We start from the raw sequence: 13308 nt of genomic DNA on the forward strand, positions 1-13308 counted from the left end.
ACCCAGTCAGCCTTGAGGGCCCACGGAGAATGCTAGAAACTCTCCAAGAGTAGCGTCCACCCAGCCTTTAGGAACCAGCTTTGTGTGCTCCTGAGAAAGGTCAGATGAGGTCAGGACAAGTCTTCAGAGAAGTTGCCTAGGAACTCAAGTGAGGCTTATTTAGAATGCTGCTAAAATGTAGCATGAAGGAGGTGATTCTCCACCCAGTAGAAGCTGAGCAGGTGAAGGCTGAGGTATCTGTGTTTGACCTAGTAACTACTGGAAACAGTAAACATGAGGTAGATCACTTTAGGAATAGAGTTAAGAAAGGACCAAAAAAAGCAGGCCTCACAGAGCGTATTAACTAGATGTTCCACTTCTGAGACATTTTTCAGTAGGCATCTTTGTTTGGTAATGAGTTAGTTTATTTTTAAAGATTTCTATTTTGTGGTAAAATCTCATTTTATTCTCATGCTCAGATACCAAGGTATAAAGGACAAGGTAAGAAGAAGACAAGCGGGCAGAAGGCTGGTGACAAGGTAACATGCATGAGGGCAGAGGAGAAAAGCAGCCTGTGGGCATCAGGTCTCGACTCTGGGGCTTCCTGGAGCGCTGGGCTTCTGTCAGGTTGGGTTCTCAGTTTTCTTATGAAATGTCATTTGAGGCTGGGCTAGGTGGCTCGCGCCTGTAATCCCAGCACTTTGGGAGGCCAAGGCGGGTGGATCACTTGAGGTCAGGAGTTCGAGACCATCCTGGCCAATGTAGTGAAACCCCACCTCTACTAAAATAAACAAAAATTAGCCGGCCATGGTGGCGCATGCCTATAATCCCAGCTACTTGGGAGGCTAAGGCAGGAGAATCACTTTAACCCAGGAAGCGGAGGTTGCAGTGAGCTGAAATTGTGCCATTGCACTCCAGCATGGGTGACAGAGTGAGACTCTGTCTAAAAAAAACAAAAAAGTAATGATGGCATGAAATAAAAAGTAAATTTCACTTGTCAGTTTTTATCCAGGTGAAAATCTTACTGTTGAATCTTAAAACCATGCTGTCAGTTTTACTTTGAAAATTCCTGTTTTGTTGGCAATTAGAGTTGAAAATACGTATTTTTCTTTTGAATGGATGATTATATACTTATTATTAACATTGTAATTTTTATTTGAGGAAAATAGAACATCAAACTTTTTTGAATACTTACCTATTGATAAATTAAAAATTAAACGTATTTCCTCCAAGACATTTTTGTGTTCTGTCATTTTTCAGACAATTGCACATTTGTGACCCTTTATTCAGGGCCCCTGGTCACAGTAGACTGCTGGGGGCCAATGCTGCATCTGCTCACAGTAGACTGCTGGGGGCCAATGCTGCATACTACCAAGGCCTTGGCTGCTTTTTCATCCTCCCCTAAAGATCACAAAAATTGACTAATCCAGTAGATTAGCTGCTTATAAAATTTGAATATTAGAAGTTTTAGAAACATTATCAGTACAGTTTTTACATCTACTTAGGATAAGACAAAATATTTAATTTTCAGTTCTGTGAGATTCATTAGTCCTATGTTGAACTTTGGTTATGTATAGATTTTTTCACTAGGTTGAAAATCTTCAAACTTAAAACTTTTTAAAAATTCCACCGTTGTGTTAGATGGCTTTAGTTCTAGTAGTTTCAAAGGTAAATTCCTATTACTGTATTCTCTTTCTGTTCACACTGTTCTTTATGCGTTATTAAACAAGAAGATGCTTTAAAATAATGATTTAGTAAGTTTTTTAACATTTACATAGTGAAAGTTATTGTGTGATAATGATTTGGGCAACACATTTAACACAGTTCTCACTTGAGTTTATAGTTTAATTGGAGAGATGAGACATACCTTAAGATATAAAACTTCTTAATAGATTTTAAAAATCAGTTTTGTGGACTTTCCTAAAATTTAAAAGCATATTTTATAGTATTAAGCTTTTAAAATCTTATTGCTGTTGTGGGTTTCAAACAACTTAAACATTTTCAAGAAGTTTATTCATAGAGCCAAGGCATCCTAAGAGATGTGGTTTTCACTTTGTGTGATGTGATATAACTGTGATGGGCCCAGACTTTAGCTTTCACTGCACTTTGGGCAGAGTGTAGTGTGTGTCCTGACTTGAGAGAGGATTGAAAAACCTAGGTGGGCCCATATCCCAGGATTTAGTCCGTAATTTGGGTCTCTTCTATTTCGTTGTTGTGTTCCTGAGGCCAGGATGCTTCCTCAGTCACTTGGAAACCTTTTTCCCTGTACATTTCTGATTTTGTTTCTGAACTGCCTTGTGAGAAGTCTGTATTGTACCCCATGTGGCCTATTGCCAGCCTTACTTACATGGGTAAGCCCTTAGCTCTTTGTTCCCCTGCCTTTCTGCTTTGCCTTGTGCATGCAGTGAGTTCCCAGTAGCCTTAACATTCTCAACGTCTTCATCATCCAGATGCTATGTTGCATGTGGTGGTTGAGGTTGTACACAGCAAGATTCCAGATGGAGCCATCCGCATGGTAGGTGAGTGGCATCTCCCAAGGTGTGCAAAGCCATCATAGGAGCCCTGCCTGTCCTACAGACGTGAACTGGGCATGTGATGCAGGAGGGCCCAGGGTACCGCTGCTCCCGGAGCTCTGGAGCACTGATCAGGAGTGTCGTGTGTGTCCGGTTGCTTTCGAATGCAGGAGGCTACAAGTACTAGTGGCTCATTCAGAGACCCTTGGCACTTTCTTCAGGGAAGCTATATTCGTATTATAAATAAACTTAAAAAAAAATTCATATGTATAATTAGAATTGATTTGTAGGGTTTTTGAACTGATGTAACTTGGGCAAAACTGAAGTTCTTATTTTTGTCGTTGCTGAGAGACAAAGATAAAAATAAAGATTAAAGATAAAAGATTTGGTATACAAGGAGTATAAATATGAAATGGGAGGGCATTTTAAAAATGAATTAATAATTTTGAAATATATATTAACACTTGCTGACTTCCAAAGTATCATCTGTGATAATTTATCTCATTGTATTCTATTTCGTTGTACCAAACATCCTAATTGTTTGAAAAAAAAGTATCAGAAAATGGTAACAGACTTTTGATAGGGCCTATTAGCTTAGGTTTTTACCATTTAGTTGGAAATGTTGAGTAAGATCTATATTTTTGTGTTTTTAATATTTAGAATTAGTTGCTCTTTATCATTATATTAAATGTAATATGAAAGATCATGCTTTCTTCTTACAAATAGTCTTCAGGTGTCTTTTTCTTTTTAGAGACAAGGTCTCACTCTGTCGCCTAGGCTGGAGTGCAGTGGTGCGATCATGGCTCACCACAGGCTTCTCCTCCTGGGGTCAAGTGCCCACTTCAGCCTCTTGAGTAGCTAGGACAACAGGTGCATGCCAGCACACCTGGCTAATTTTTAAAAAAATGTTTTTATGTAGAGGCAGCGGTCTCACTATGGTTGCCCATTCTGATTCTCAACTGTGGGGCTCAAGTGATCCTCCTGCCTTGGCCTCCCGAAGTGCTGGGATTACAGGCATGAGCCACCGTGCCTGGCCCAGTTTTAAGGTGTTTTAAAACTAACATGTATTGAGATGCTTTTTCACAGTACATGTAGGTTTTGGGCATATGTTTTTGTATCTTTGGCAGTCACCTCAGGATTTTCCAAACCAGGCATTCTCATTCCCTGTCACACTCTCATATCATCCTGAATGAATGGATACATGGATGCATGAATGTTCCTACACTTAGCCCTTCCGTTTCTGCCTGGTCAGCTCTGTAATCCTAACCATTCGAGATTCTAGACTTGACATCTTGGCACCACCTGTTAACTGAACTCCATGAGCTGCTGGTTGGGTAGGGTGAGAGGGCTGAGGGTATAGAAAGTAGAAACGCTATTTATAGGGTCCTGTTTAAGTCTTACTCCTAAAGCTAGAAAATCATGGTTCTATTGTGATCTGTAGGAATTACAGATTGTTTATAGATGGAAGGGAAGAGTTTCTCTAGAAGCAGTTGAGTTTTTAGAAAGGTTTGTTTTGTGGTCCTGGAATTTTACAGTATTTACTTTTCTAGGTGAGCAAATTAAACTTTCAAAATACATGTCTGTTAGAACTGTAGTAAAATTACTTCTCTAAATAATTCATTAATAAGTCATGGATCAGAAACTGTCATTGGCAGGGAGGGAGGTGGGGGGCAGAGGCATGGGTGGGGAAGACAGTTAAATACAGTCAGCCTCATATCTGCAGGTTTCATATGCATTGCTTTCATACCTGCAGATTCAACCGTATGTAAATGGAAAATGGTTATAAAAAATAATAATACAAATTTTATTTATTTTTTATTGTTTATTTATTTATTTATTTTTTTTTTGAGATGGAGTCTCTCTGTTGCCCAGGCTGGAGTGCAGTGGCACGATCTCGGCTCACTGCAAGCTCTGCCTCCCGGGTTCACTGCAAGCTCTGCCTCCTGGGTTCACACCATTCTCCGCCTCAGCCTCCTGAGTAGCTGGGACCACAGGCGCCCGCCACCATGCCCGGCTAATTTTTTGTATTTTAGTAGAGACGGGGTTTCACCGTGTTAGCCAGGATGGTCTCTATCTCCTGACCTCATGATCTGCCTGCCTTGGCCTCCCAAAGTGCTGGGATTACAGGTGTGAGCCACCACGCCTGGCCAATAATGATACAAATTTTAAAATAATGGTATACAACTGTCTACATAGCATTACGTTTATTAGGTATTACAAGTAATCTAGAGATGATTTAAAGTGTATGGGAGGATGTGTGTAGGCTATGTGCAAATACTACAGCATTGTATATGAGGGACTTGAGCATCCTCGGACTTTGGTGTCTGCAGGGGTCCTGGGTACTGAGGGACAGATGTATTGCATGAATTTTTTGAATACTTTTGCAAAACAATAGTATTTCTTTGACTGATGTTTCTCCTACGTGAACAGTTTGGAAAAAATTCTTTTTTTTTTTTTTCAGGTTCTTAAGACAGTCTAGTGATACAATTCAGTTTTTGACTACTGAAAAATTAAGGTTTTTCACTGTGAAACTTCTCTAGTGCTGACTTTTTGTTAATCTAGAAATGATTGGCTTCTTTATTATATGAGTGTACTATTGGATAATTTAAATACATACTAAAGCTTTCTTATGGCTGCACTATAATTTCCCATAGAGCTTATTATTAGTCTTGAGCTCCAGCCAAGAGAACTTAATGACCGTTACAGTGCTGTGCAATAGGTCCCTCACTTTTATGAAAAGACAAAACTTGTTTTAGTTTTTTGTTATAAATGACTCGATTTGTTTCCTAGGGCTGATGTAATATAAATACCAATATTGGGTGGCTTAAAACAACACATGTATTGTGTCACAGTTCTAGAGGCTTAAAAATGTGAAATCAAGGTGCCCAGAGGGCTGTGGCTCCTGTTGTAGCTTCTGGTGGCTGCTAGATCCAGATGATGTTTGCCTTGTAGATGGATTACTCCAGTCTTTGTCTCCATCTTCACATGGACTTCTCCCTGTGTTTCTCTGTGTCTCTTCTCCCCAGCAAGGATACCAGTCATTGGGTTAGGACCCAGGCCCACCCTACTCCTGAATGGGCTCATCTTAACTAAATACATCTGCAGTGGACACTGTTTCCAAATAAGGTCACACTCTGAAGTACTGGGAGTTAGGGGTTTTAACATATTTCATTTGTGGGATACAGTTTGACCCATAACTTCTGTGCTTGTCCAGAGAATGAATTCTAAGGCATTGCCCTGATATGTATGTGTGTATTTTTTTTTTTTTTGAGATGGATTCTCGCTGTGTCGCCAGGCTAGAGTGCAGTGGCGCGATTACAGCTCACTGCAACCTCCAACTTCCTGGTTCAAGCGATTCTCCTGCCTCAGCCTCCTGAGTAGCTGGGATTACAGGCACGTGCCACCATGCCCAGCTAATTTTTGTATTTTTAGTAGAGACGGGGTTTCACTATGTTGGCCAGGATGGTTTCGGATCTCCTGACCTCATGATCCACCTGCCTCGGCCTCCCAAAGTGCTGGGATTATAGGCATGAGCCACTGGGCCCGGCCAGTGTACATACTTTTTATTTATTTTTATTTATTTATTTTTTGAGACGGAGTCTCGCTGTGTCACCAGGCTGGAGTGCAGTGGCGTGATCTCGGCTCACTGCAGCCTCCGCCTCCTGGGTTCAAGTGATTCTCCTGCCTCAGCCTCCTGAGTAGCTGGGACTACAGGTGCGTGACACCACGCCCAGCTAACTTTTTTTTTTTTTTTGTATTTTTAGTAGAGACGGGGTTTCACTATGTTGGCCAGGATGGTCTCGATCTCTTGACCTCATGCCCGCCTCGTCCTGCCAAAGTGCTGGAATTACAGGTGTGAGCCACCGTGCCTGGCCTTATATTTTTTAAATCTTATTTGTTAGTTTTTAAACAATACTTAACCTTAGTTATTTAGCTTCATTTTGAATCTTCAACTTAGCCAAATCCAGGTGATACAAAACCCAAGTAACTGAAGTTTATGTACGTAACATAAGTTCGTCTTAACTCATGATAAGGGTTTTTAAAGCAGATTCCAGGGTATACATACGTATACAGATGGTCCCCAATGTTACAACAGTTTGATTTATGCTTTTTCGACTTTATGATGGTACAAAAGTGATATATGTTAAATAGATACCATACGTTGAGTTTTGATCTTTTCCCAGGACAGTAATCGGTGGTATGATTCTCTCTCGGGGTCAGGCAGTGACCTTGAGCCATGGCTTCCAGTCACCCATGTGGTCACGAGGCACTCTGATGCCGGGGGACTGAATAGCCAGCAGTTTTTGGATATTGTGTTTTTGCACTTCATGTCTATGAAGTGCCCATTTTCAACTTCATGAGATTTTCACTTGACGGTTTATCAGGTGAAGCGCTGTTGTGGGTTGAGCATCTGTGTACACGCATACATCTGCCATATACATGGAGGAACCATTGAAACTGCTTTCAACGTTTTCAGTACTTTGGTTTTAATCTGCAAAATGTGTTGATGACAAATCTTTCTCCTCTTCATGTAGATTTTTTTAAATAGTGAAGTTTATTTGGAATTAAGTTTAGTGAATTCATTAATAACCTAGTTGGTAATGGTCTTTTGGCAAAAATGAGCCATAGTTATAAAGTAGTAACATGTTACTGTGTGGTTTAGAACTTGATTTTGAGAGCAGTTCCAAAGCAGATTGTTTCAGAATGTATTTTTACTCCCTGGATTAAGAGAACTATATTTTTAAAATAATTCTGTTATGTTTACAAGTATGTGTTGTGTAATATAATAATGCCCTTCTCCGCAAAACTTGTCTTCCTAAAACTGGTCTTTCTGTCTATAGCAGGAATATTGGCCAAACCTGTCAAAAAATAATCATGGATACCTATTAGTTGCTCAGCTTTGATATTAGATAGTTCATTATGTGGATTTAAGTTATGTTGGCAGTGTGAATTCTTGGGGAAATTAGAATAATTATTGTTTCTCATAATGTTGCTTTACATTTACATTTTTCAGTTTCTTTAATGCCAGTTATTCTTTGGCACTTTCTCATGAGTGTTTAGAAGGAGAGAATCTCTCATGGCCACAGGCTCTGTCATTGTACATATGTTTAAATATCACATCAGGGTATTTATTTCCAAATGAATATTCTTTTAAAAAGATATAAATCCATTATTAAAACAATGTAAAAATCAGAAATTACAACTGGTGTGAACTACATAATACTTTTCTATATTTGATAATACCAGGAAAACGTCAAGAAAGTTGTTAGGAAATTTTTGAAAGTTTCTGTCTCTTTGAAGATATGTTGTCTAAAATTATAAGTTGGTATTTATTTTTTCAGTCATCTCTTTATAATCATTAATTTATATTAATAACATGGAATGTATAGCTCTCTAGAAGGCAGTAAGATTTGCACAGCATATATCTTGCCTACTGTCAACTAGTCAAGACCTCTACCTGGTGTAAAGGTGTAAACGTATATCACAAGACATGCATAATGCATTCTGTCTGTACCCATATGAAAAGTGAAACCATCCTTCAAGAGCATCTTGTTCAGTAATGTCTAACCCAGATTTTCGTCAACATGCTTCAGTAGTTACTACTCTTTAATTCTTTCTCAGCCATCCATCCTTTCCTAGATATAATTTGATCTGAAAAATACGAATCTAGTTCAATTCTTGAGGAAACTCATGCCTAGGAAATCAATTTACTTAAGATTATACGGGCCGTGCACAGTGGCTCACGACTCACGCCTGTAATCCAAGCACTTTGGGAGGCCTAGGCGGGTGGATCACTTGAGGTCAGGAGTTCGAGACCAGCCTGGCCAGCATGTCGAAACCCTGTTTCTACTAAAAATACAAAAATTAGCCGAGCATGGTGGCGCGTGCCTGAAATCCCAGCTACTCAGGAGGCTGAGGCAGGAGAATCACTTGAATCTGGAAGGTGGAGGTTGCAGTTAGCCCAGATCGCCCCACTGCACTCCAGCCTGGGTGACAGAGCGAGACTCTGTCTCAAAAAAAAAAAAGATTATACGACTGGGTGTAGTTTGTGCCTGCAATCCCATAAACCCAGCTACTTGGGAGACTGAGGCAGGAGGATTGCTTGAGCCCAGGAGTTTTAAGACCAGCCTGGGTGACATAGTGAGACCCTGTTTCTTAAAAAAAAAAAAAAAAAAAGAAAGAAAAAAAATGGAGTTAATAATTTTGGACTACATTCCAGAGTCCTTGTTTCAGGTGAGTGCTTTTTCTAGTACTTCACAGGTATTTTACACAATACTGCTCTCTTTAGTATGCAAGGCTGAATTTTGGGAAATTGCCATTTTTAACCCATAAAGCCTACAAATTCATTATAATTTAGCTTTATAGCATAAATATTGAGTTAACCTCTGGAATCAGGCTTTGACTTTGATATTGACCTTCTTAACTACCTGGAGACTTTGACAAGTGACATAAATGTCTGTCTCTGTGTTTCCTTATTTATATCCACAGAGATAAAGCTATCTCCAGATCATAGGGCCATTTTGAAGATTAAATGAGATAAGGTGAAGCATTTGAATGTTCTCCATAAATGTTAGCTGCTTTTATTATTACTAGCATTATTTTTTGTTTTCATTATTATTATTAACATAGAGCCGTCTAAGGGCAGAAAGAAATCTGACCAAGAATGGAGTGAAAGTTGGCTGTGAAGGTTAGGACTCCCTGAAAACAAAAAAGAAAAGTGGTAACATCACTCTATATCCAAGGGCATGGATAAGGATGATTCAGAATTTTTTTATAACACTGATGTTAATATACATAGAGAAATACACACACACACACGTCCATGGACATCAAAATGAGGTATAGGTTAGGAAGTTACCCTGGAAGTCAGAATTGAGATAATTATTTTGATTAGCAAATGTTTATGTTAGAAACACGAGTGGTTGAAAGCAGCATCTTTCACCTTGATGCCTGTTGTGTTTAGCACTGGATGGAAAATTGCTATTTTTACTGATGACTACTTTAATGCTTGGTTCATTCATATGAAGTAATCTTTCTTTTCTCCTTTAATAGTAACGGTCTCTCCTGTTTTCAAGTTGAAAATGTATTAAGATAATTTATGAAGCAATGACATATGGAAGAGGAGATGGGAAATTGTTTCTCAATGGGAAAGTGTTTATAAATGGGATAGGTATACTAAAGGTATTTCCATTTAGGGAAAGAGGAAAGGAATGGTATTAATATATTTCTCTAATATTTTTTCCCCCTTTGAAAGTTTGCCATGTTAGGAATCCTGGGGATGGAGTGATGAATCATGGCATTGCTCTGCAGTTCACGCTGCTGAGAGCTGCCCCCAACACACACACACACACACACACACACACACACACACAAAGGTTGCACACACACAAACACAGGTTTGCTTATGCTCATGAGACTTCTTTTATTAGTTAAAATATCTTAAAGTTTTATCTCACCAAGGAGGCCTTTTCTCTTTCCCTCTCTTTCTAGAAGGCAAATGATGAGGCCAATCAGAGTGATACAAGTGTCTCCTTGTCAGAACCCAAGAGCAAAAGCAGCCTTCATTTACTGTCCCATGAAACAAAAATTGGATCTTTTCTAAGCAACAGAACTTTAGATGGCAAAGACAAAGCCGGCCCTTGTCCAGATGAAGATGATATGGAAGGAGATTCTTTCTTTGATGATCCCATTCCTAAGCCAGAGAAAACTTATGGTTTGTGAGTAAATGGTTTTTGAGCTATGAGACTAGGGGTTTAAAAATAAGATAAATGTTTTCAATTTACAGTTAAAAAATAATGAACTATGGGATGGTTTATAATTATTAGATCCATAAATCTGACTATGCGTTGTTAATGCCTTTCATGTTGTAAAACAGTCCCAGGTTTTAGAAAAACCTAGACATGATTTATTCCAACAAGTAAGTGTAGATTGAGTGTCAGCCACTTGCCAGGGCTGTTCCAGGGTGGGGTGCAGCAATGATAGGAGAGGGAAGACTCCTGCCCTCAGGAAGCTCATGCTCTGGTGACAGAGTCAGGCAATGAGGGTTATGCTGCAGTGTGCTGGGTGACGAGAGCAGAGCAGTGATGGGAGCCCGAGTGTGTGGTCAGGGCAGGTGCATGTCAGCTGTCCAAATTGGAGGGGGCCTCACTTGGAGGTGCCCAGTGAGCAAAGAGCTAGAGGAGGTAAGGGAGTTGCTGTGGGTTGATGGAGCTTTGGGGAGAGGAAACAGACAGCAGGGAGGCGAGTTGGGGGTAGCAGAGAGAGCAAGATGGGGATCGGATGAGGTGGACTCGAGATGAGGGGCTGGACGGCTTTCCTTTGAGACTGGAAGCCCTGAGGATCTTGATCTGGCTTACATTACAGAAGGATCCCGAGGTTGTTGGGCAAGGTTGGACTTAGAGTTTCCGGGTAGGAGGCCGTTAATGATGGAAAAGGATTTGCCAGTAAGTGCTAGAGAAAAGTAATACACAGAGCGGCATCATGGTTTTTAGCCTGCAAAACTAGAAGGTTGGAAACACATTAGATGAAGAGTGGCAAGAGCAAGAGTGGATTACACAGACAGGTGGCATGACAGCCTGGAGGCCCCTGTCGCTGTGCTAAGTTAGAGAAGATTGCTAGTGGAAATCCAAAGTAGGCTATTGAGTATATGCTTTGGGATTGATGGAGACGTCTGGGCTGGAGATGTAAATTAGGAGTCATCAGTTTGTAGATAATGTGGGGTGTGGGAGACTACAGAGGATCACCAAGGAAGCAGCTCCTGTGCACCTTGAGGCCAGAGTGGGGAGCTAGAAGCAGCAGAGGAGATGGAACCAGAAGAGTGGTGTCTTTGGAGGCGGCGGTAGGGAGGAGCAGCTGTATGATGCCATTGGATTTAGCCATCTGGAGGTCAGTGATAACCTTGACACAGTTTTGTTGGAATGGGGGTGCGAGGCAGGTTAGAGAATTAGAGTGCATTCAAGACAGACAGGAAAGTATTGTAAATGACAAATAGTTTCTGATGAGTTGTAAAAGTGTGCAGAGGAGCAGGGTGGTGGCTGGAGGGGCAGGATTCAGGGCTGGAAAACGTGTTTAGGTGGGAGAAATAACAGCATGTATGCTGACGAGAGCTGTTCAGCTTTAAAGATGGAAGAATTAATGATGTAAGGGAGTAAGAGAACTCCTGGAGGGCTGCACCGCAATGGAATCCCATGCAGGGGCTTGTGTTTGCTGGAAAAGTGGAGAGCGTGTGGGTCTCATTGTAGGCAGGGGGTAGATATGATGGTGGCACCTGTGCAAGCTGTCACCTGAGTTCATAGTTGACTGAGGATGGAGGACGGAGGTTGGAGATATGAGGAGAGTGGAGAAAGCATGAAATCTTTCTATAAGAAAGTAAGGCGAGAAGGGACTGTGGAAACTCGGAGGGTTGTTGGGCGGTTTTAAGGGTCCCCTTGAGGTTAGTGGTCATGACTTTAAGGGGAGTTCATCAGCATGGCTGTTTGTGACTTCTGTAAACAATATTTAATCTGAGAGGTGGCACTTATTTGCTGGTAAACTCCTGTATTGTCCCTTGGCTGCATGTCTGGGTAATGGAAAAGGGCTTCTGAAAAAAATCACAGTGAAAAGGTCAATTTAGTTTATAAGATATCCAACAGAATTCTAAAGAGAGGTGAGCTGATTTCTTACACCTTGGCTGTGCTGATTGTGGTTGATCTGTAGTTTGCACTCCCTTGGTATACTTTATGGTTTTGAATCTTTAAAGTGTATATTCTTGGTTTCCAGCCACTGTGCATATAAAATATCTTTAAGTTGCTTTTGTTTCTGTGGCAGAATAAAAGTGTTTAGTGGCAGAACATAAGAGCACCGATTAACGGTCCTTGTTTCTTGTTAGGAGGAATGAACCTAGGAAGCAAGCAGGAAGCCTGGCCTCGCTCTCGGATGCACCCCCCTTAAAAAGTGGACTCAGCTCCCTGGCGGGAGCCCCTTCTTTAAAAGACTGTGAGAGTAAGTGCCCAAAGATGTAGGCTTGAATACTCGGGATATTTTTTCTCTAATTAAGCGCTATATGATTATTGTTGATTTTTTTTTTTCCAGGAGAATCACTAAAATAACCTATCATCTTATCACTCAGAGATATTTCCTGTTAATATTTTGTTGTGTTTTGTTACTTCTAATGTGGTCATATTTTATATGTTGTTTTGTATTCTGGCCCTTCCTATACCTATATACCTTCGGAATGCTTTTGGGAAGTTGACTTTTTAGCTGATTTTTATTATCTATAGAAATATAATTTTTAAATCATCTCTCCTTTTTTGGACATTTACAGTGACTTGAGTTGGATTTACTTTCAATTAATTTTTAAAAATTTGGTGATACCACAGTATCATAAAATGTTAAATAAAAAATTATTCTGCAGATCATTTTCAAGAAGAATGACCTGACATGTCATCGTAAATGCAGCAGAGCTAAAGAGCACTGGTTACACATGGAAGAGTCTAGCTCTGGCACCAGTTACTTTCCCACCTCTCCCCACACACAGTGATAGGAATTTAAAAAGCATAGCCCTGAACATGTAAGATGGGCAGAGGTCCTTTGGAAACCGTAACATAGTAAATGTTGTATTTAATTAGCGTAGTGTTTCAGAGCACGTGTACCTCTTTTGAGAAAGTTTCCTAAATTAGATTCACTAAGAATTTGCAGTATGCGTTTTGCATAATTGTCCAGTATTTCCGAATCTTTTTGTATTGCTTGATATACCGTGGGACTTCCTAGGGCACATAAGAGAGCTGGCCTGTTGCTTCTCTTAAACCAGCCATGTATTTATAATGTCCGCATCCCT

The 13308-nt window shown here is 40.3% G+C and overlaps 1 protein-coding gene across 3 annotated transcripts in view; it reads left to right on the forward strand.

Moving 5' to 3' along the window:
* FGFR1OP (FGFR1 oncogene partner) overlaps window positions 1–13308 on the forward strand; it is a 42162-nt gene that overhangs the window by 13714 nt on the left and 15140 nt on the right. For 2 of the 3 annotated variants that reach the window (XM_003271786.4, XM_030809965.1), the window contains exons 7-9: window positions 459–518; window positions 9984–10210; window positions 12361–12473. In XM_003271786.4, the coding sequence (XP_003271834.1) occupies window positions 459–518; window positions 9984–10210; window positions 12361–12473 (400 nt within the window). The remainder of the gene's footprint in view (window positions 1–458; window positions 519–9983; window positions 10211–12360; window positions 12474–13308) is intronic. The other variant, XM_003271785.4, reaches the window with a different exon arrangement.

The sequence above is a fragment of the Nomascus leucogenys genome, chromosome 3 (assembly GCF_006542625.1).
Source record: "Nomascus leucogenys isolate Asia chromosome 3, Asia_NLE_v1, whole genome shotgun sequence".
Lineage (NCBI taxonomy): Eukaryota > Metazoa > Chordata > Mammalia > Primates > Hylobatidae > Nomascus > Nomascus leucogenys.